The following is a 24,088-nucleotide window of genomic DNA, read 5'->3' as shown; positions in this document are numbered from 1 at the left end:
GCAGTCAGTGATTCAGTCAGGGAAGTAAGCAGGATTCAATGTTAGACCACTTAACATGCTTTATTTCAGCATTCAAATAATTAAAAACATCTCAAATTATTATACATATACAAAATAGGTACAGATCCTTGTGGTGTTTTCCCCCATGGGTGTGTCTTTCTGCCTTCTCTCACAAACTCTTTTCTGATGTCTCTTTCTGTGCATTTTTAAAATCTGTTTGATTCCAATTTTCTGAGAAAATTCACCCTCCGCACAAGAAAACAAGAAACAAACTATAACAGATGTGTGGATGAAGTTCAGGGGGGGCGGGGAAAGGGTGGCGGAAAATTGGTATGATACAAAATGAAGGGGAGGCTTGAAAACTTAAAAAACAAAATTGTGACGAAGAGATGCGGATCCGCTTTTCACTTGAACTCAGAAACAGAGCTAGAGTTTCACTTCCAGAACGACCAAATCTGGGAAATAGAAGAAGTCTGTCTCATTCTGGACACCAAGATAAAGCCTAGGTTTCATTTTAGCACCATGAAGGCCCCCGCCATGCCAGAGTGACCTGGATGGCCAGGAAACCTCAAAGAAAGAATAGCACCTTAAGTTTTAGCTGTTTCTGCTTCTGCTAAAGTGTCAGCAAACCTCGACTACCCCACTGACCGCTACAACTACTGCAGGCTTCACTTCAAAAACACTGGGCCCTTCTTTTTTTTTTACAGCTGGAATTCCTTGCTTTTCTGAGGTAGCCATAGGATTTTTTTTCTTTCAAAAAAGAGGTTTAAACCCATGTTTCTCTGCTGGTGGTTTTAATGTAACTTTTTTTGAAAAAGGGAGAAATAGAAAGGAACAAACAAGAAAGCGACCACAACAACAAACAAATCACAACAGCAACAACATCAGCGGATGAGGAGGAGAGAGTTGCCAGCGTGGTCTGGGGCAGGTGGAGGGGTTGGCAGAACAACAGAGACAAACATGGCTGTCAGTTTCACCGTTTATTCATCAACACCTGAAACGTGGTACAAAGCAATTGGGTTCTGTCTGTTGGGACTGTCCTTTCATTCCACTCACCGCAGGGGTGTATAAAAATACAAAAGTCACCTGTGTGTTTCTGTAAACTCCAGAGAGGCCTGGTTTGGCTGGATGAAGAGGGGAAGTAATTTTTTACACTTTACAGAAGCATATATTATTTTCTTGTTGCCAGTGAAACAAAATGTCTTCTCTACAGGATCCGTGGTGTTGGTGATGGTAAAAAAAACAAAAAAAAAACAAGAGTCAGAAACAAAAAAGTAGTGGTCCCAAACGTGACGATGCAATTCTGCCACATCGCCGCCATCTTGTTGAAGTGCAGGTTTTAGGCGAAGTGGACCATCAGAACAACGGCCAAATGGAAACTCGTAGAATCAGGAGCAAGGGGTTGGTTTTTTCAGAAAATGGCATTAGAAAAATGTTTTGTTGGGGCTTTTTTAGAGAGAGATGACTGCTAGAAAAATTAAACACACACACACACACACAAACAACAATTTCAAGTCCAGATTTCTCTTTTTACAAGAAACAGACAGGTCCAACTTCAAGGCCAAACTCTTGGTCTGCAGCACCAACGTCCATAGGAGCGATATCAATGATGGGCAGGCGAGATGTTTTCGATGTCTTGTAGTCGATGACTGTCTTGCCCCATGTACCGGTGTGTGACTGAAAAGAAAGAAAGAGAAAGGAGAGTTAGAATCAACAACCAAAGCAGTAGAGTAGCTACAGTAACAGTAACTGTGTAGATTAATTATTTGAAGCATTAAGTCTCCTCACCGTGCATCCATCTTCCAGGACACTGTAGGTGAAGCGGCTGTTGCCCTCGGCTCTGATCTCAATCTCGTTGGAGCCCTGGAGGAGCAGGGCCTTCTTGAGGTTACCGGCGGAGGCATCCATGTAGGCAACACTGTTCTTGCAGTGGTAGGTAACGTTCTGGGTTGCCTCAGTGGACATGAGACGCAGGAAGGTCATCTGGATGTTGACATCCTCAGGCAGAGAGCCCTCGCTGCCATACTCGAACTGTGAGGAAAGAGGACGGGGGGCAGTTAGTGACTGAATGTGTGAGGACAGGGAAGGGACAGAAAGTGAAGAGAGTTGAGGAAGAGATCAGAAAAAGAGACTGAGGAGAAATGAAACTAAGAAGAGAGGGAGGGGTGTTTACCTGGAAGCCATCGGTCATAGCCTCTCCGAACCAGACGTGCTTCTTCTCCTTGATGTTCTTGCTGACGTACCAGTTCTTCTTGGCGACCTCACGCTGAGTTGGAGCAACGCAGGTCTCTCCAGTCTCCATGTTGCAGTAGACCTTGATGGCATCCTGAGTGCAGCCCTGGTCAGGGTCAATCCAGTACTCGCCTGGAGAATGAAGGGTACAGGAAGAGGTCAGAAAAGTCAGAACAACAGCATGCTATCTGTTTTTCAGACAGATTTTCCTCTAAAGGCCTTTAAAAGTGTCTGTTCAGGAAATATTCCATCACTCCTGGTTTTGTGTTGGGTCACTTAAGCCAGTGCCATTGTACCCTTCAATTAACTCACCGCTCTTCCAGTCAGGGTGGCACATCTTGAGGTCACGGCAGGTTCTGGCAGGGTTCTTGCGGGTACCGTCGGGGCTGCGGATCTGCTCGATCTGCTGGCTCAGGCTCTTCAGAGTGGTGTCAACCTCCAGGTCACGGTCACGGAGAACGTTGGCGTCATCAGCACGGAACATGCGGAAGGGATCGGGAGCCTTCTCCTGGGGCTGGGAAATGAAGCCAAGGTCGAATCCACCGCCAGGGGCACCTGGTGCTCCAGGAGGTCCAGGAGGTCCAGGAGGACCCTAAGAGATGAGAAGGGAATGATAGGGAAGAGAAGATCTTGCTTAAATCATTACTGGTACAGGCTTTGTGGTGCCCCCAAAGGTGCTCACGAAGTAAACAGATGAATGGACGGATAGGAAGATAATAAAGTAGACTTACAGCGGGTCCCATCTCTCCAGAACGTCCACGAGGTCCAGAAGGTCCAGTGGGTCCAGGCAGGCCAGTCATACCGTCCTTGCCAGCAGAACCAGCAGATCCAGAAGGGCCCTGCAAACAGCATGGCAGGAAATCTTAAATTCTCTGAATGTCAAAGTCCCTCCAAACACTCTTGAAATGGAAAACAGCAAATACAAAACAAGTAAAATTGCTTGGAGCAGTTAAAGATTTATTGTAGTATGTACTCACTCTAGGTCCAGCGGGTCCAGAAGCACCAGCGGGTCCAGACTCTCCAGAAGGTCCCTATGGGTGCAGAAAACATTAGTTGAAATTTGAGCACATTATATGTGTTATATGTGTGGTCGTGAGTGTAAAGTAACATACGGAAGGTCCAGGAGGTCCCTGCATGCCAGTGAATCCTCTGTGTCCCTTCATGCCTCTCTCGCCAGCCTCTCCACTCTCTCCCTTGTCTCCACGAAGTCCAAGAGCTCCCTGTTTGGAGGAGGGGAATGAACAGTTTTGGTTTTGCCTTCTTCTGCACTGTATTCCATCAGTTATAGTGCTCTATTAATGGTGTTGTTACTTACAGCAGGGCCACGAGGTCCAGATGGGCCAGCAGGGCCAGAGATGCCAGCAGGTCCCTGAAACAAAGAAAATTAATTTCAGTTTGCAGTGAAACAAAATCTATGCTCTTACCTTCAATAGATCTAATATCGATGGAAAGTTTTCATCAGCATAACCTTGAGTTTGATACTTTCAGAAAAAGACTAAACTGAAAAATGAATGGGATGGTTTTGCCACTCACAGTCTCTCCACGGTCACCGGTCTTTCCAGCGGGTCCAACAGGGCCAGGGGCACCAGGGGGTCCGGGGGCACCAGTGGCTCCAGAGGGTCCACTCTCTCCACGGTCTCCCTAAATTGCAAGCACAATATCACTTTATTTCACTAGCTGTAGTTTCTGTTTTTATTACTATGGCCTGTCCAGTTCTACAGGGCTTCACTGATAAAAAAAAAAGAAGAAAAAAAAGACATAAAACCAAATATCTGTCCTTTAGGATCTCACTGTCTAGTCTATAGAAATAAAAGCAATACTCCAACATTCTGGTGGCCATAATGGAGATCATCAGCTCTGACAACAGCTGATGATGGTGTTTCTATCCAACTCAACAGAATTTAACAGACATTGTTCCATTCCTGACTGGAGACTTCAAACATCACTGTATTTAGCAGAAACCATTATGTGTTAGAATGTTGCTTGGTAAATGATCTTGCAGGCTGCTTATTTAGCTATTGGTCAGTACAGCTGACTCCTCTCAAACTCAGTTATGTAGTAGAGGTTGGAGCTATAGACAAAGTTCACCTCCATTTGGAAGTAAACCTACCCTAGCAAACTCTCCATCAGGACTGAACTAGCTGTCTGGTACTGATCAATTAGTAATGATGTCATCTGAACTCACCTTGGGTCCAGCAGCGCCATCGCGACCAGGTGCTCCCTCATTACCAGAGGCTCCCTAGAACACAAAAACATAGCCGGTTAACCGATTAGTAAACACCTACAGCGTTCACCAGTATTGAAGAGGGAGACACAAAGCCTTAGTGTACAGGTGCAATTATGTCTTCATACCTCACGTCCGGGCTCGCCAGGGGCTCCAGCCAGGCCAGAGGGTCCCATGGGTCCAGGAGGTCCGCGCTCACCACCGGGGCCAGAAGGTCCCTGCTTTCCAAGCTCTCCCTGTGTGTGACACAGCCACAGTTAGTCCAGTAGCTAGCTTGCTCAGTACTGCAGGTGCAGCAAGACATGTTTTCAAGTTATTGATAAAATGTACTTCAGACCACTACATTACATTACTTTTGGCAGAGATATCAAATCTACATTGAATCAATCACAAAAACAGTGGGTTAGCATTAGATCCATCTTTTGTCGTTGAAGAGTAGCCAATGATTTTTCTAGATATTTTATTTTGATTCCATATAAGAAATATGTCAATGTAATTTCCTTGTTTAATTATTTTTTACAAGAAAATATAGGCCTAGTTGTTTACATGTCATATTTAAGCTTTGTGATACCATAATTTGTGTGATTGTTTTTTCCAGAATAATATTTGTTTGTTGTGAAGCCAGTTAGGGCAAATAAACTTTTAATATTATGAACTTTCATATGCCAGGGTTCTGACTGAACTGTGGCTATGCCCAGGGTCCAGTGCCACGGTTTGCCATTGCACTACAGCTACACTTTTCATGGACCAAACCAAAGTTGAATGCTATTTCCAAATCATTCTCAGTGATTTCATTTTCATCATATCCTCAAGAAGTACAGAACATTTCATATTTCTATTTAGGAGTCATGTTTGGTTGTAACATTGTATTGACTAATTAAAGACATTTGAGTTTTCTGTCCTGGTTCCATCAGATCTCCTGTACAGTTTGTAAATTTGTAACAATGGGAACTTACAGAAGGTCCGGGCAGGCCAGGGAAACCTCTCTCTCCTCTCTGTCCAGGCAGACCAACAATACCACGCAGTCCAGCAATACCGGCACTTCCAGGCTGACCAGGGCTACCCTGCAGGGGGCGAGAAGGAGAGAGTGATTAAACTTCAATGTGTAAACTGGCACAAACCAAAACCTGAACATGGACTTCATATAGTCATTTACTGCTACTACTTATAGAGGTTAAGTTAGTCAGTATCAAATCAGGCTGCCATTTATTAGCGACAAATAATTTGGTTCTTTGATCAGTTAAGGTAGGGGCCTCATTATGGTAATATTTCAGTTTGTGAGGTTGTGCTGTAAAGATTACTTACGTTTGGACCATCGGCACCAGGGCTACCCTTCTCACCAGGAGATCCTGGAGGTCCGGAAGCACCAATCTCACCAGCGCGACCAGCAGGTCCAGTCTCACCACGGTTTCCTTTGGGTCCCTCCTTTCCAGAAGGTCCAGGGGGTCCGGGAGCTCCAGAATTGCCCTATAGGGGGAAGGGATAAAATACTAAATGTTGCTATAGGCCAACTTGCATGGAGTGATTCTGAATAAGATAAACTATGGTCAATGAGTAGTAAAGTGTGAAGCAGTATCACTGCTAATAACAATAGATGAAGACTTACAGAGGGGCCAGGTGGTCCAACTCTGCCAGCAGCACCAGGGAAGCCAGTAGCACCCTAAGGAAAAAGACAAATGTCCATTAGCTGAAAAAGGCAGGAAAATAATGACTGCATCAAAATAATTTAAAAAAACTAAAACAAATGATAAAAATTCACTTTTAACCATCCAAGTAACATATCTAAATGAAAACATCCCTAGTATTGGACTGTCTCTATACTACACCTAATTGTTTTCAACTCTCTCTGCTCAGCTCATACAATCACTGCATGATTATGCCAGTATGGTCAGGGGCACTGTGACTCTGACCTCTACACTTCTGCTTGTAATGCTCCTAATGTAAGAATTGAAGTTGAGGTCAGACAAGTAGGTATCCGTGTATATTTAACAGTGAATGAGAAGGTCTAAGTCGAACAAGAGTAGTAACTTACAGGAGGTCCAGCAGCACCACGAGCTCCCTTGGCACCAGTGTTTCCAACGGGACCCTAAAAGAACACAGTTTATTGTCAGTCAACATGGTCAAGCCAGGAGCGGGCAATGTATCCATAAATTACTGCATTTTCTATATCATAAATGGTTGAGTGAATAATTTGACAAACCTGGGGTCCAGGAGCACCAGTGGGTCCAGCAGCGCCAGGGAGACCAGCATCTCCCTTAGCACCATTATCTCCAGCCTCTCCCTTAGCACCAGCTTGTCCATCAGCACCCTGAGATCGAATGGTGGTGAAAAATGAATTACTCAGTAAGTTCTGTGTTGAATCTCCAAGCAAAAGAAAAACAGTCTGTGGACAAAGCTAGGGCATTCACGAAGAAGTGACTTACAGGAGGTCCAGCAAATCCAGCAGGTCCAGGTGGTCCGGACTCTCCACGCTCACCCTGAGGAAAACAAGGAGGAAGAAGAGTGAGGCAAGGATGTCAAGATAAGTTAAAGCAGTGATAGTGAAACTGGAGTAAATTAAACTGAAATGTCATCCTCTTCTCCTAAATGTTCTGAATAACATGAGCAGAACTTATGGCTCTGGTGAAGGGACAGACAAACAGGTACTTACAGGGGATCCGCGTGCTCCAGAAGGTCCAACAGCTCCAGAGGGGCCAGGCTCTCCCTTGTCTCCGGTAGATCCAGCAGGTCCAGGAAGTCCAATAGGTCCAGTCAGACCACGGGGGCCATCTTTGCCAGGAGCTCCATCAGCACCCTTACCTCCTTGGTCACCCTGGGTTATTGGATGGAGAGGGAGAGTGAGGTGTGATCCTGTAATACTGAGCATTGTGTAGGTGGTGCTATAGCTGGTCATATGATGGAGAGTATGGCAGTGTGTGGATGTTGGTAATAGTTTTAATGCTGGTAACATTGGGGAGCTACTGTGGATGATATCTGATAATCATGGAAGTGCTCTGTTCACACCATTAGTCCCTAGTTGGACCTCACCCTGTATACCTGGTATATAGAGAAGAATACAGTTATGGTTACTCACTCTGTCTCCCCTCAGTCCTGGAAGACCACCGGAACCACGCTCACCAGGCATTCCCTGCAGTCCAGGAGCACCCTGAGCACCAGGAGCACCAGGGGCTCCAATGTCTCCCTGAGGATGAAGAGGAAAGGAAAAAGGGGAGAAGACAAGTTAAAGAAGATCTTTGACTCAATTGGAGAATATATGCCCAAACTCTACCTGTGTGCCATGTGGTCACACAGCAAACCAATAAGAACTTCATAGGGATTTTCTTTCAATCTCTGCTGGGATTACCTTAGCACCATCGTTTCCAGCAGATCCAGGGGATCCACGGGGACCAGCAGCGCCAGATGCACCAGGAGCACCACGCTCACCGGGGAATCCTCTGTCACCCTGAGTGAGGGAAGTGATAGAGTTAGGTAACTTGAAAAGGGAGTGCAGGAGTGTTCAAACAAATCATGAGAAACTATCCAACTGTAAATTGTTTATCCATAAGGTGGATGATATTGCCCAAAGGGAAGTACTAGCTAATGTGAGTTTTCAAGCTTACAAGCACTATTATATATAAAGGACATGAGTAGTCATTTTGGACTTCCACAACTCTTTGATTTGGTTTTAGATCATGTAATCTTACAACAAGCCATATCATTTCCCTGGCCAACAAACAATCTCTTGCATTAGCCTGTTATCAACTAGCATTAGCCTGTTAGGAATAAGATCAATGTGTTTGCTAAATGAACCTGCATGCTACTTGGCAAGCTAATGGTAAATTCAACTGACTTTTTCAAGCTCCAGCTAGAAGGACTAAAACTAGGGAAAAAACCAAATTGGTTCACTGTGCCACAGTGACCTACATTTCAAACCAAAAGTAAGCTTTTAGACGTTTGGCTTTTATGGCAAATGTCACTGATAAATTTACAGGAACAACAACATGTAGCTTTTAACAGTGTATGTAGCCTAGTCTAATGGTCAAACTATCAAATGATTCTCCATTATTGGATATTTTTCTAGTCTGGGAGCAGACTGCTGAGAAACTGTGATTTTAATGATGGGGGGTGACTTACTCTAGCTCCAGCGACTCCTGTTGCTCCAGCCTCACCGGGAATACCCTAGATTTTCAGAGAAAGAGAGGGTGTTAGAGGCAAATTTAAATGTTTATTACCATTCACTAGAAACCATTATTCTATATTTTCTATAGTCAACTATAAGTTAACTATATCTCAGTCAGTACCTGCTCTCCGGGCTTGCCAGTCTCACCAATGGCACCCTGGGGTCCTGGAAGACCCTGGAATCCAGGAGGTCCGGCAGGTCCCTGCTCTCCTCTCTCACCAGCAGGACCCTAAGGAGCAAGAGAGGGAATGTTACAACTAATACAGAATGACCAGAAGTGAGACGTAAATATGAATGTGTATTTAAATATTTTGTAGTGAGGGCCCGCAATGCTTATGAGGAGTACTGCAACTGAGTTTGGTGGAGATGTGTGTGTGTGTGTGTATGTGTGTGTGTTTTGTACTTACAGCAGGTCCAGATGGGCCTTGAGCACCAAGGTCACCGTCCTTACCAGGGGCACCCTAAATAAACAGCAGGCTTTTAGATACACAAGTTATAGCTTCTATACATTACTGAAAAACATGAGAGTACAGTAGAGTCAGAGTATCCGAGAGTAGACAACTTACAAGAGCGCCAGTGGGTCCCATTCCTCCTCTCTCACCGGGCTTTCCACCCTCACCCTACAGACAAGAAAGGAAAAGCACAATTACAGGGGATGTGGAGACCATTTCCTAAGTAAGCTATTATTCAGCAGTTTACTGACTATAATGTCTTGGTTCCTTAACATCTAATCAAATATACTGTGTAGCTTGAGAAACATTACTTACAGCGGCTCCCTTGGGTCCGGGGAATCCCATGACTCCAGGCTGGCCTCTGGCTCCAACGGGGCCAGGGGGTCCAGGGCGACCATCTTGTCCAGGGGCTCCCTGGTAAAATGGATTAAGTAAAGATTGATTTAAATTAACACTAAATGGAGGTGTTTTGATGACATTAAAATTAATCTGACTGTGCTGAACTTACAGAAGGTCCCAGCTTGCCATCAGGTCCAGGGCTGCCAGGGCTGCCAGTCATACCCTAAAGGTTAGACATCAAAGGTTTAGTGTACAGTATATAAATCATGTTGATGACAGTATGTATGTAATAGACAGTTCACTCGCTCACCTTAGCGCCGGGCAAACCAGCCTCACCAGTGCGGCCAGGCTCACCAGTAGAACCTTTAGGTCCAACAACACCGGGGGTACCGCGCTCACCAGTGGCACCCTATGATGGGTAAAACGAGGGAGAAGATTGATAAGATTCATTAAATGGAAACTAAACATAAGTATCTGAGGAACATATCAGCTGTGTGGATTTGTCTTTTACTTACTTTGGGTCCAGCAGAACCATCAGAGCCAGGGAAACCACGACCACCAGGGGCACCCTGCAGAGAGAATCAACACTCACTTAGTTCTGTGAACAAAGGTTGACATACTACATCTAGCCCAGAATGGACATGCCAAAACTGTAACGTACTCTCCAGTGTGTCCAGAAGAGTAAAACAAACTTTACTGTACCTAAGTTAAATGTTACAATATTGTCTGAACAGTTTGCAAGTTACAGCTTTGTTATCAGAATCAATATAAAACACTTTGAGTCATAATGTATTGTGTGACAAATTGGGAGTGCCTACGACTTCACCACCCCCTGCAGTAAGCATGAGTATCTACAATTGCAAATGAATGAGTCTATTCTATTCTATTTTAGTCCTGGTCTTTTTCATTGATTATGAACAATAGGTCAAGTATCAGTAATCAGATTTTGACAAAATATCCCTGAATTCATGGTCCCTCTTTTTCTGCCCTGCAAAGGGCAATACAGGGTTGGAGGTGCATCATTTGTGGCTAATGTAATGTACAATAAGTTTGTATTATAGGGGTAAGTAACATTTTCACCTTTGCCCTCGACTCTTTGCAGTGTCTGGGATCATAGCAGAGAACAATATTTAATCATATTTGTGTTTCTTAATTTGAAATAAGTTGTAGCTGCGCAAAAGTGCAACCTCTTACCTATTAACCTATCTAATATTGACTCATGACACAGAGATTCTTGTAAGCACAATTCTATATAGAGATGTTAAAAATGCCACCACCAGAGGGCGACTGTATCTCTTTCCCTCCCCATTACAACAAATGTTACGAATATTACAGTACATATTAAAATACAGTAAAACTTAGTTGAGATGCATACTCGCTCTCCAGGAGCTCCACGGGATCCTCCAGCACCAGGCTCTCCTCTAGCTCCTCTCTTGCCCTCCTCACCAGGAGGTCCTGGGGGTCCTTGAACTCCTGCAGCACCCTGGACAATTCAAACACATAGGCAGCATAAGAAACTGAATGTTTTTACATACATGTGCTCATACAGATGCTGACTGTAGTGAACTTACACCCTCTCCTTTGGCACCAGGCTCTCCCTTGGATCCTGGGGCACCAACCTCACCCTGAGGGAAACAAGTAAATAGGCAAATATAAACAAACAAAACCAATTGATCAACAGGTAATAACTGGTCAGTGACCAATAAACAATAACTGAGACAGATCTCAGTAACAAATCAACAACATAAATAGCTGTTAAAAGCAAACTGGCAGGAAATTTAAGTAATATGTTTTATTTCCTGTCATCAAGAATATTTTGGTGAAAGTTTTGATTCTGCAATATTTATTCACTTTTAACCATGTCCATTACAGAGATAGATTTAAGATAATATGGCTATGATTAGTTTTCAGAAAGCTTTACTCACAGTGTTACCCTTGGGTCCGGGAGCACCACCTGCACCCTGGGGTCCTGAGGGTCCACGGGGTCCGGGGAAACCTGGAGCTCCAGCACTTCCAGCAGTACCCTGCAGGGGGCAGCACACAGCAACAACATAGTCACATCCTGCTTCATTGGCAGTAATGATACTCTATGGCTATGATGCCTGTGAAACCCGAGCCCTAGTTAAATGAATGTCTCTCTCAAACTTTTGACCCAGAAAGGGATTTAAACCTCTAGTCCAGATATATTTATATTGTAAAAGTAAATATTTTAGATGAGTTACTCACAGGGCCTCCCTTAGCTCCGGGGGCTCCATCAGTTCCGGGGTTACCCTGTAAGGTGAAAGAAGGGAAGAGTTTTTTAAGAACAATCCAGAAGCCAGGAGGTTCTTTCGAATGATTTAGGTGCTATTACATCATCACAGAGAGTAGGACAATGATCTCTTCTAGGACCTAAACAGTCCATCATAGAGGATTATTGTTGGCACTTACAGATGGGCCGGCAGCACCAGCAGGTCCGGGGTTACCGGGCTCACCACGGGCTCCAGCGGGACCCTCGCCTCCACGAGCACCCTGAGCACCAGCTTCACCCTGGGTAGAAGGGAAACAAAGAAACACGGTCAGATAATCATGTCCAAACCAACAGTGACTATTTAATCTGTCATGGTGTAGGACCGAGTAATATTAGTATGACAGAAAAGATGCAAAAGTTGCAGAAATAACATATTACAATGGGAGAAGAGAGGATTATAATATTAGGAAACACCGTTTTCAAGTTTAAAAAAAAGACAGCCTTGGTCAGTTTTCAAAATGCCACTACATAAGATTCCTGGAGCAAATTTCTGAGTCATTGTAAAGATTAGTATACAGTTATACCGTATGTTTCCATAGTTTGTATACATATACTGGATTAACTAGAAATAGTCAAAAACTGTGCCGATCAACCTCAATGAAAATGCAATATTTTCAAAGATATGACGTTCTTTTTTTTCCAATTGTGAGCAGTTCCTCCATTTTTGTTGCTGCCAATAGTATCGTTCAACAGTGCACTCAAATATGAAGCAAATTTAGTATTTAGTATTGATATGTTAATTTGGTCACTTCCAGTGTGAACCCGCTATATACCAAAACCTGCACAAAGGTAGTAGGTAGGATGAGACTGGGGCACAGAACAAAATTCCTATGCAGCTAGAATGACCTTGTATGACCCCACTCCATTTGACCCCAGTTGGGTCAAAGGTCAAATTAAAGATCAACTAGCTACACTAATGCTAAGAGAAATGTCTAATGACCTCTACAATGTTTCCTCCTGAGAAGAGAAGAGAAGAGAAGAGAAGAGAAGAGAAGAGAAGAGAAGAGAAGAGAAGAGAAGAGAAGAGAAGAGAAGAGAAGAGAAGAGAAGAGAAGAGAAGAGAAGAGAAGAGAAGAGAAGAGAAGAGAGATGCATGGTGAAAGCTGTGGAAGATAAAGAAGATGTTGCAGATGAAGGAAATGGAGGATGTTGTAGATTATTGGCGGAAACCATGATGAGCGTAGTTGTACCTTGGATCCAGGGCCACCAGGGAATCCAGGAGGACCAGCGGGGCCAGTGGGACCCTGAGGAAAAACAATAAGACAAAAAAATTCAGACGAGTGTGGAAGATTGGACTGGTCAGTACCACCACAGAAAGAGGATATTGATTTGCTTTTTTTTTTTTTTTAAATCCAATCTTTAAATGACTAAATTTTACAAAACACAGGAACAACCTGTCCTTCAATAGTACCTTTAAATAAAACACTAAACAATATATATTATCACATAACAACCCTGTACCATGTTTTTTTTTGGTGTTTGTCTTGTTTAACAATCACCCTTGAGGGTTTTGAACTAGAAGTCGTAGGAGGCTGTACATTCAAAAACACTTATGAAGGACAGGGATCCTTACAAGAGTACAGGGTTCCCAGGAACCATCATATGCTAAATGTTTTTGGATGTTCACACTTAAAACTGGAGATTCCTTAAGTGTTTTTTAGAACAATTATAAGAGAGCTATACAGAATGAAAGATGTAGACTTACGGGAGGTCCAGCGGCACCAGCAGCACCATCGTTACCACGAGCTCCCTGTAGCACATAGACAAACATGATTGATTGATATGTTCATTGATTGTTTGGCTAAATGATCACAGTAGTTGTATTTGTGTGCGTGGACTCACAGCAGCTCCAGAAGGACCAGTGCGGCCTCTCTCACCAGGCAAACCACGAGGTCCCTGAGATTGAGAAAGACAAAGATGGTCAGCTGTTGGTATTAATTAGAAAGGAGGGAAAATGCAGCGGTAATAGGGGGCACTTGTTTTACTCACCATAGCGCCAGGGGTTCCGTTCTCACCAGCACTTCCAGCCTCTCCCTAAACACACAGACACAGGCAGGTGAGTTGAATCTTGAATCTTGAATCTTGATGAGAATACTAGAAACTGTAGGCTCATTTGTAATATTACTTTAAGTAGTCAATATGGCTACTGCTAATGTGCTACATAACAATAACAAGGCTTGTTATGGCTCAGTCTGCTGATTTTACACATAATGGTCAATGTATTTATCACGAGTGCTAGGACTATGGCATGAAGCAGAGATATCTTGGCTTGGGCTTGGACACTACACATTTACGACAGAAAACCTGCATTACAGTGTTGGATTGTGTAATTTTACCTGGCAGAAATGGGAACAGATGGTATTTGTTGTATTGTGAGAAATGTAGGAGCCAATGTTTTTCGGTTAAAGCAACTTCCATTTTTAAAATCTCTCTTGTGAGTTCCCCAACTTTTCAGAAGTAGAATACTACTCACTGAAGAACCCTATCCAGTACTACTACAACAAGTACTAACACTGTCACTATTATCAAAGCCAATCCTTCTATTCCTACTGCCACTGTTAATTCTGCAATTCTGCTATTCAAAGTTCTATTATCATTACTCCTACTGATAATGGTATGGGTTACATTTAAAAAATGAACAGTTTTAAAAATGAGCAGTTCAAGTCTGGGAGAAAGACATAACAAGAGAGACAGTCACCTTGGGTCCAGCAGGGCCGGAGTCTCCCTTAGCACCATCCAGACCGCTGAATCCCTACAGAGAAAGTAAGACATATTGTTGAAGCACACAGTCAGGAGATGCTTTACTAATGATTTGAAATGCGTTGAATGGGGAGAATGACAGGTCACATCTGCTCTGACTCACTCTGTGTCCCTTGATGCCAGGCAGACCGGGGGTTCCTGGGAATCCACGAGCTCCCTGAGAAAAAAGAAAAAGAGAAAAGGGGGTTACAATTTGTTATCACAGCTCTGTTTTATTGTTTGTTACATTGTATCACAAAAAAGGAGTGTGCTGCCACGGTGGCTTACCTGTGGGCCGGAGGGTCCGCGCTCACCAGGGCGACCAGGCTTGCCAGACTCACCCTGGAATAAAGAGAGACAGAGAGAAGGGGATCAGAGTATAGAATAAGTCGATATATACTCTAAACTGAAAGAAAGAGACAGTCATAGAAGGTGAATGTGATCCAATCGACTTACATCCTCTCCGTTCTTTCCAGGGGGGCCGGCGGCGCCACGGGGACCCATGGGACCCTGTAGAGACACACAAGTACACACACAAGGTGAGAATGTTGCAGACTAGTAAGGTGCAATATAGGGTGTGTATTTGTGTGTTTCTGATACTCACAGAAGATCCAGCCTCACCAGGCTCACCAGGGGGGCCAGTGAATCCCTGAGGTCCCTGTAGGGGGGGGGGCACAAAAAAACACAGTCACTACTGCACTTAATCTACCAATACTGTACAAATATGTTCAAACTATTGTAACTGATAAAAACGGAATTAAAACTGTTATATATGGACCTCTTGCCTCGCAAACCTCTACTTAGGACATTTGTCAGAAGGGTATCTTTGCTTTGTGGTTGCTGCCAGCTTACTTGGGTGGGAACCGTAGCAGTATAATAAATGCAGCAGAAATGAGAAAAACAGGACTGGTTTTCAGTGACTTATTATGGTGTCCTGGGTAGCTTCGACTACTTTCTCGTATCTGTTCTAGACTACTGAATCAGTCACTCAAGCCAGCCTCAGGGGGTTCCTCAGATTTTATCGGTTAATTTAAGTGGTACTGGTAAATTTAAGAATCCCAAAGCTATGCCACATTTGAAATACCCTTCCTGATGCTGGCTACTCGTATCCTAGTGAGAAGCATGTCGCATAATAAATGTAAGGTACGAAAATGCTGTTTCACTGGTACTTCAATTGTATGATTGTGTTGAAGGACATGTTAGATCGCTCAAAGTTGAAACAAGCAGACCTATCATGGTTCAGCCTCTGTGTGAGCTGTAAGTGGGACTATTCTCACTGCGTCCTATAAGTCAGTTAGATTACATGTGTTACATTAGGGAAATGGATTGTAGTGTGTTGAAGGAAAGGATGGTGATGGAGCACTGGCTTCAAGCCAGTTGGGTGCTGAGGAGAGGGCGGTGATGTCATGGCGATTACATGATGGTGATGTATAAGGTACACATACTATCACTACCCTCTCCTTCTAGAACCTCCAAGCGTCAGCTTTGAAACATTTTTGAGTTGAGGAAGGAAGAAGTGGTGTACTTACGCTAGCGCCAGGAGATCCAGGGGGTCCACGGGGTCCCATTGGGCCCTGTTAATTAAAAATAGGCATGATTAGATACTGCATCACATTGTTCAAAGAGAAATGATACATTGTGTGTGTGTGTGTGTATGTGTGTGTGTGTGTGTGTGTGTGTGTGTGTGTGTGTGTGTGTGTGTGTGTGTGTGTGTGTGTGTGTGTGTGTGTGTGTGTGTGTTATGTGTATCCTACCATGGGTCCAGGCACAGGCATGGCAGGAGATTTCTCATCGTAACCACCAGACATCTGAGGGGAGAAGTTCTGAAAAAAACAAACAGAAACAGATTAACCAAATAAATAATTATATCATTCTGAAATATGAAAACTGTAATCCATCAGTCATGTGACATATCATTTGAAAATGTCAATTCCCTTCACTAAATTTAGATTCAAACCTTTCATAAACACGAATAAAATGCCTTTTCAGTGTTGTTGAGTATTGTGCATTATTCTCCAAAAGGTTTGTTTTCAGTGATTTCCTGAACAATAACTCCAACAAAATATGATGATAGATTTGAGGGATTTCCAGCCAAAACATGCTAAATTATGTCTCAATCAAATCCCAAAAATTAAGATTGATGCATAAAGCAACTCAAAGGTAAAATTATCAGATCCATTATCATAGCTTAATTTGGCCTCTAACCCTAACCCTAACCCTGACCCTCAAGCCAGTTGCTAACAGCCATGTCCCTTGTTTCCTATGCTGCTGTAACATATCCAAATCTAATCTTTGTGATATTTTGAACCTTGTAAATTACCTTCATTACCTTTGTAAATAATGAACAAAATGCTTAGTGCTTTCATTTCCAAACCTCTGACCTTCTCACTCCTCACACTTGTACTTCTGAGCTCAGAGAAATCTCTTTGAATGCTATCGATGTTCTGATCACACTGAGGATGGATAATTTGCAATCAGGGGGGTAAATCCAGGCTAAAGCTGGCTTTGGAGTCCCTGTTGGCTTAGACTGAACAATTAGCATCGAAATCTGTCATTGACATTGATGATGTTTTAGTATTAGTAAGTTGGAGGTCAATGGTAAACTGAATCATAGTATGCTAAATGAAATTCAGATACTACCTAAGCATGCTAAATTTGATTTGGATGCTAAACCGGGATGCTAATTCACCAGCTCAGCATGGTGAATTAGCATGTAAGTCAATGGTAAATTTTACATTTATATGCTAAAATTTGACTACGAATGTTAGCTCAGTAGAGTTAAACTAGAATGAGGATATGAATGCAGCTTCAGTATGCTAAAGTCAGTGATGATGGAGGTCAATGGTTAACTGAATCACAGTATGCTAAATTAAAATGTTAGCCTAGCGTGCTCACATGTAGTAGCCTGATTGTCATCTGTTGGATCAAACAAGCATCCACAACCCTAATGAACTTCTGACCTTTTGACCCCACACTTACAGCCAAGCTCCAAGCTAAAGTTGCCATTTCAAGCCAAAACTAGATCCTGTGATAAATCTTCAAGTTTATTTTCCCACTCTCCATGTCCTCTCTGAAGCTATGTTCACATTGAGTATGCTCTGTTTGGTTTATACTGACACATTTTGATGCCATTTATCAAAGTGAACTATAACGACTTTTGGAAATTTCTCACTTTACCAACATTCAGTTGAACAACCTAGAGGAAATTTCCCCACTGTGGGACTAATAAAGGGATATCTTATCTTATCTTATCTTATCTTATCTTATCTTATCTTATCTTATCTTATCTTATCTTATTTTATCTTATCTTATCTTATCTTATCTTATCTTATCTTATGAAGCAATTACGGATGGTTGGATACTAATGATGGGTAGTATGAGTATTCTCAATTTGTCTGACCACCACAGAAAAAGTGATGCCACACCTGTATCCAACAAATTACCTACTTGCATGAATCATGTGACTTTTGCCTCCAGCCCTGATTGGCTTATAACTGGTCAATTTAGACCTAAACGGTCATATACAAAAAAATACAAGAAAAACTCATGACTTACTCCACCAAGGCCGGGGGGTCCAGGAGGGCCGGGAGGTCCAGGGAGTCCAGGCTGGCCGCGTTGACCATCATTGCCAGCGGCACCAGCAGGGCCCTGTATTTGTGGGGGAGGGAGGGAGAGAGAGAGAGAGAGAGAGAGAAAGGTCAAGCTCAAGAGCCAGAATAAGGGTCATCGGGATGCAGAGCTCTGAATCTAAAACATGATTTTAAGATTTAATTTTCCTTTTTGTGTCTTTACAGGCTCAGTTGCTCCCCAGAGTGATGGAGGCAGCAGTAAAACCTGGAGGAGATGCTACCTAGACTGGACTGTGTATGACTGACCGTGTGATCAACCAAGACCCACATATGGAGCTGGGTAACAACTGTCAATAAGTGACTTGTTCTGTCCTTTTGTGACATCATCATCACAAACCCTAAATAAACTGTCACTTTTATAAAAAATAAAATAATAAATACATTAAAATAATACTAATGATAATTACTGTAAACCCACTGCCTTTCATATATTCTATTTACCTTCTCCAACTGAGCTACAGGAGAGTTAACCAAACCCAAAAATGTCTCAAATATCTGAATCAAATCCAAATTTGAGAAAAAGTGAGTCTCCATCTATTTAGATGGAAGTGCCATCACCACTGCAAACACAATCCAAAACCTGGCTGCACTCACACAAAGCCACCTTAAATCTTTTGAGAATTTCATTTTTTGTAGTGTTTTGTATGAAAAATGAAGCCTTAAAAAAATAGGACAGTTTATGCCTCGGTGGGACAAAAACATCTCTTCTTCACAGTTTCTAAGTTTTCCCACAGCTTCCTGTCCTGCTCCAAACACTTTAAGCCTCAGTGTGCAGGTTTCAACATGATCTCAGCGTGTTTTCAGAGCAGCTGATCGTTTCACTGCTTTCATTAGTCACAAACTCTGCTGAACCAAATTGCTCGCTTTAGTTCACTTTGTTGTATTGATTTATAGAAACAAGCAATTTCAAATAAAATCCAGAAGTAAAAGTTAGAAGTTACAGAATTGGAAATTTTAAGTAGCTTAAAAGCTTTAACCTGTAGTTACTTAACAGAAAAAGTCTATATCGTTAAAAACAATGCCAAATATGACACCTTCCCAGAAGTTTAAGCTACCAAACAGTCAAATGTTTACATGCATTTAAGCCTTTTCCCCCCAAATGCCAATGTAAGTAAGATCAATGCTGTATTAGACTAAAGAATCTGATTCCTGTTTCCACCACTGCTTGAACTGAGACACAATGGAAACACATGTTGTTGTTGTTGTTGTTGTTGTTGTGTAAGTGTAGCCGCTTCAGCTCCAACATAAACACACAAGAATCAGCTCAGCGCCAGACTGTGAACACACCGCGAGGCATTCAGGTGACAAGACAGTAACTAAAAAGAGTGACAAGTTAATTAGAAGGAGGAAAAGAGTGTGAACCTACCCTGTCTCCCTTGGGTCCACGCTCTCCCTTGGGTCCCTGTGAGTAAAAAAAAGAAAAAAAGAAAAAAGAGTGTTGTCAATGATTGATAACCAACTCATGTAATGAATATATCAGACTATAATGAAAGCACAATCAACTAACTGTGTCTGATATTTTTTGCAACAATCAGCAATATATGGATTTAGTTAAATATTGAACATCTAACAGCTGGTTTTCATGTGTTAAAATATCTGATCAATCTAGCAACACTGTTATTTTCAATAGCTACAAGTATTTTTATTTCATTGAATCACTCTGTTTGTGTGGTGATGGTGATGATAATGATATATATATACTGTATATGAAGGGCAATTCATAAAAACTAGATAACACTATTTCTATTTTATTAATATATAGACTAATCATTTGAAAGGTTGATAAATCAATGAAATGATAATTACCTCAACCTGAGGTCCCTGGAGACCTGCAGAGAGAGAAGAGAGGGAGACAGAGAGATGTCAAGTTAGATAATTAAATTAAATAATTAAATAAACCAACAAAAAATATCGATGTGGAAATAAAAAAATGTAGAGCAATAAGTCTAAATCTAAAAGAATTTTGAAATAATTGTAAAATGAGCACAGGAAGCAGAATGAAGTGTCAATCTGATGTGTGTGTGTGTCTGTGTGTGTGTGCACGAGTGTCATGGGGGGTGTTGGGTCAGAGGGGGGTGTTGATGGGGTCAGGTAATCTCATCTTGGAATCCAACGATAAGTGTGAAGTTTTTAAATGATTTGGATTTTCCTTTTATGTAAGGAAAAATTACATTATGCAGAGAAAAAAACAGGGTGGAGAAAAATCAAAATAATAATAAAAGTAAAGGCAGGTAACATTTGTGATCAAACATAAAGGAAAAAGAAAGAAAGAAATAGAAAACGTGTGCGTGTGTGTGTGTGTGTGTGTGTGTGTGTGTGTGTGTGTGTGTGTGTGTGTGTGTGTACCATCATCGGGGCAGATGGGGCAGCACTCATCATGGGGGATGATGGGGTTGGGGCAGTCAGTTGTGTCCTCGCAGATGACCTCATCGCACATCACCGTGCCGCTGTCGCACACGCAGATCTGGCATGGCTCTGGTTTCCAAACATCCCGGTCCGCAAACACCTGACCGTCCAGGGTGCAGCTTCCGCCTGTGCCTGAGGGGGGCGACACAGAGACAGAGATAGGTGAGACACCTTAACGCACACAAACACACACTCAAGCTTATTTAAGATACATTTGGGGGTATTTGCATAGACTAATAATCGCTTCCTGGAGGCTTACCCTAACCATAACCACTGACCACAAGAAATAAGCGTTGTAACAATTGGGTCCCACTGCTAATTAAACAAACTGTTCTCAAATAACTTGTGTTTAGTCTAAAATGTGTCCCCGAAAGTAGGCTATGACAGAAATACACATACAGGCAGAGAAATATAAGACTCTATATATTAGAAGGAAATCTAAAAAATTGAATGAAAAGAAAATGTAACAAGTTTAACTTGATACAAACTGCATCTATCATTATTGTGATACTCTAGTATATACACAAACTATCATTTTACTGGTGTTTTTAACAAATACAATGATTCAAATAGCTAAAAAACCCACATTGCATTAAGTAAAAGGAAATCAGAACATAGTTTATATATAATTAGAAATATACATTTTTTTATAACGCACACAGGTCTATATTTTGTTGTGTACAGAGCTATATGCATGAACATAAAGTGTGAATGCTTTATGTTGAGAAAAATACCAAAAGAAACGAAAAAAAGTGAAACAGGCTCATAAAAACAACAGCAGAAAGAGTTCAAGCAGTATATGAAAGTGAGAAATGAGTGTTAGGAAAAGTTTGGTGGCTTCAGAATCGGATCAGAAAGAGGACAGGACGAGGTGACAGAGAGGGCACCGATGGATGCATATCACTCTATCGTTACGCACAGCAAGGCGCTGGTTACGCAAGGAGCAAACACGTCTGCAAGTGATTAAACTTCCTCCTAACAGCAGGAATTACAGCAGCGCTGATGTTCCTCTGCTTTAACTCAAAGTCACATTTTCCATCGTTGCTGCTGCTGCTGCTGCTGCTGCTCTGGATTTCTCAGCAAACCTAAAACCAAATTGGGGCTCCTTCTAGGGTTTGTAAATCTCCCAGCGTGCCAAAGTGCTGAGCTCAGAGGGAAAAGCAGCAGCTCTGCAGACTGTTGGCTTGGCAGCAGCTGGTGGAAACACTCCGCATGTGTTTGCAATTAGAGGAAACAAAAAAAAGAGTGGAAAGAAGAGGAGGAGGAGGAGGGAGGGAGGGGGAGGAGGTGGTGTGGAGGACGTGGCGGCCAGATGTGTCTGCCGGTGCAGAGAAAAGCCTCTGGGTGGCGCTGTGAGACCGTTCAGAGGGGTCAAACCACATCTGCTTCAGATAGACAGACAGAGAGACAGGCAGGTAGACAGACAGCTGACTCCTTTCCAGACTAGAAGAACATCTGGAAAAATTGATTTTGAGCTCCTTGGTTCTTGTTTCCAGAGCTGAGCTGATTTTCTTTGTCTTCTTACAGGATGAAAATGTTTGTGTCTGAACACCAACAGAGGCCTTTTCTCTGCTGATATTAACATATACTGTGCAAATTCTTTTTATGCTCCTTTTGAATACATCTGAGCTTTTGTAAGCTTTAAAGTTGAAGCTGGAGAGGTCAAATGTTTCTAGCAGACAAGAATACGCCTGCTCACCTCCTATTCTCCCTCTCTCTGTGTTTTCTGCCTGTGTGACTCTCTTTTGCTCACCTGGCCAACTCAACACTTGGCCTCAGGCAGCAAATTACACTGCCACATCAATCAGGCCTGTGAAAAGCCTCCCTATCTGACTCGTGTCTGCTGCAAGCGGACAAATCTCTGCTGTTGGTGGCGTGCAGCCAGAGAGGGGCAAGCCTTTTAAAGGCTATTTTTTCTCCAATCATAAATCCATAACTGTCGCGTTAACCAGCTTTTTCAGGCTGTGGTCAGCCTTTGGGAGGCTGAGTTCATCGGGTGCATGCAGCGTTTGTAAAGGGTGTCCAATTGGTAAAATGAGAGAGGATAGCAAGCTTTTTAAGTCAGAAAAAAGCTACTTTTTCTGAAAATACTTTTTGGATTGAAATCTGAAAAAATGTGCATTTCTGCTAATCCTACTATAGAAAACCCTCACCTGGAGGAAAACCTGGAAAACCTGCAGCAACTCGCTCAGCATGCATGGAAGGGGGGTGGGGGATAGAGACAGACAAACACAAGGAGAGGAGAGAGAGAGAGAGAGAGAGAGAGAGAGAGAGAGAGGCCTTCTTGAGATGCCCAATGCATCACGCACACTCTATACTACATACGTTTATCTGTCTGCCTGTCTATCTATTTTGTCTCTAAGTGGAGACAAAGCATCAGTGCGCATCAAAGTTCTTATTTCTACTTCAAACTTTTTCTCTGTCTAGATCTCAGCAGCCGTCCACACACGAAGAGAAAATATCCACTTTCCAAAACCAGACAAAAAAAGAAAAAGAAAAAACAAAAAAGGGTTGAGAAGCTCCAGTAAACAGTGATGAAACTTACGGTCGTCCTCGCCCTGGGCTCTAACCAGGAGCACTGCTGCGCTGAGCAGCAGCGCCAGCCGCAAATCCACAAAGCTGAACATGTCTAGATGCCACTAGACATGTAGACTCTTTGAGGCGAGAGGAAAAAAGTTGGGGGTGTTTTCTTTTTCTGCTACACTCCACTCATACACGGGTGTTTGGGGTAGGGTCCGCTTGTCTTTTCACAGTCCTCCTGACCCCAGCAGAAAACTCCCTACTGCCTACACTCACTTTCCACCAGGGTTTTTATATGGGAATCTGAAGAACTGGGAGGTGCTGTGACTGGAGCAACTAGGACGCACCCTCATTATCCTGCTGCTGTTGCTCACGTTTAGGGAAGACAAGAATGGACCCCTCCTTCAAAGAAAAAAAAAAACCCATAAGAAAAGAGAGAAGTAAGAAGAAAAAACAGCAGGTCCCTCCTTCCATAATTCCACAGCAGAAGGGTTGGAGTTTGGATCAGAGGAGGAAAAAGGGGGGCGAGCAGAAGGGAAACATGATCCTGAAGAGCATCGGAGGGTCGGAGGAGGATCTCCTCCTGCAGCAGCCACGGGTTTAATCTAGATTTTTATTTCTGGTTCTGGTCTACTTCCTGATTCACTTTGATTTCAGCTCAGTTTTAGACTGCTTCTGATAGCTCTGATAGCTTCAGTCTTAGCAGTTCTAGCTTAGTTCACAACCTAAATGTCTGAATTTCAGTTTTAGTCTTCAGTGTGTTGTAGTTTTGGTTTAAAATAAGTGCTTCTGCATTTGTCAGAGTTGTTTTAGATTTGCAAAGTGTTTTTATGGTTTTAACAGTCAGATTGTTAATATGTGCAGAACATGACTGCAGTCTTTGAAGTGCTTGGTTTCATTGTATGTTTGGCTTAGCTGGTGTTTTTGTTTCTGCTGCTAATTCAGCTCTGATCAGTGTGGACGTTTGGCCTCAGGTTAAGGCCATTCCTCAGTCCTGGGTTAGTCCTGTCATCACGTTACAAAACTAAAAGTGGAGATACAGTAGATGTCAAGAATCTTTGTGATTCATAAATGGAAACAAGGAGATAAGAACAAAGT

At 42.6% G+C, this 24,088-nt stretch overlaps 1 protein-coding gene across 1 annotated transcript; it reads right to left on the bottom strand.

Moving 5' to 3' along the window:
• Positions 1 to 967: 967 nt before the first annotated feature.
• On the bottom strand, positions 968 to 23,267 carry col1a1a (collagen, type I, alpha 1a). Its single transcript, XM_062439084.1, has 49 exons — positions 23,016 to 23,267; positions 20,411 to 20,602; positions 19,871 to 19,893; positions 19,431 to 19,466; positions 17,991 to 18,083; positions 16,190 to 16,258; positions 15,965 to 16,009; positions 15,040 to 15,093; positions 14,892 to 14,945; positions 14,724 to 14,777; positions 14,560 to 14,613; positions 14,395 to 14,448; positions 13,686 to 13,730; positions 13,539 to 13,592; positions 13,402 to 13,446; positions 12,887 to 12,940; positions 11,837 to 11,935; positions 11,633 to 11,677; positions 11,332 to 11,430; positions 10,978 to 11,031; positions 10,782 to 10,889; positions 9,922 to 9,975; positions 9,717 to 9,815; positions 9,576 to 9,629; positions 9,383 to 9,481; positions 9,182 to 9,235; positions 9,023 to 9,076; positions 8,737 to 8,844; positions 8,570 to 8,614; positions 7,800 to 7,898; positions 7,530 to 7,637; positions 7,107 to 7,268; positions 6,880 to 6,933; positions 6,657 to 6,764; positions 6,489 to 6,542; positions 6,063 to 6,116; positions 5,762 to 5,923; positions 5,413 to 5,520; positions 4,585 to 4,692; positions 4,418 to 4,471; positions 3,766 to 3,873; positions 3,548 to 3,601; positions 3,345 to 3,452; positions 3,210 to 3,263; positions 2,964 to 3,071; positions 2,545 to 2,824; positions 2,174 to 2,364; positions 1,789 to 2,031; positions 968 to 1,677 (listed from the first exon to the last, which is right to left on the bottom strand). Exons 1-49 carry the CDS (start codon positions 23,095 to 23,097, stop codon positions 1,531 to 1,533), a joined length of 4,344 nt encoding a protein of 1,447 aa, XP_062295068.1. The 5' UTR covers positions 23,098 to 23,267; the 3' UTR covers positions 968 to 1,530.
• Positions 23,268 to 24,088: the final 821 nt, after the last annotated feature.

This window comes from Scomber scombrus, chromosome 18, assembly GCF_963691925.1.
Source record: "Scomber scombrus chromosome 18, fScoSco1.1, whole genome shotgun sequence".
Lineage (NCBI taxonomy): Eukaryota > Metazoa > Chordata > Actinopteri > Scombriformes > Scombridae > Scomber > Scomber scombrus.
This window is presented reverse-complemented; position numbering and strand designations above follow the sequence as displayed.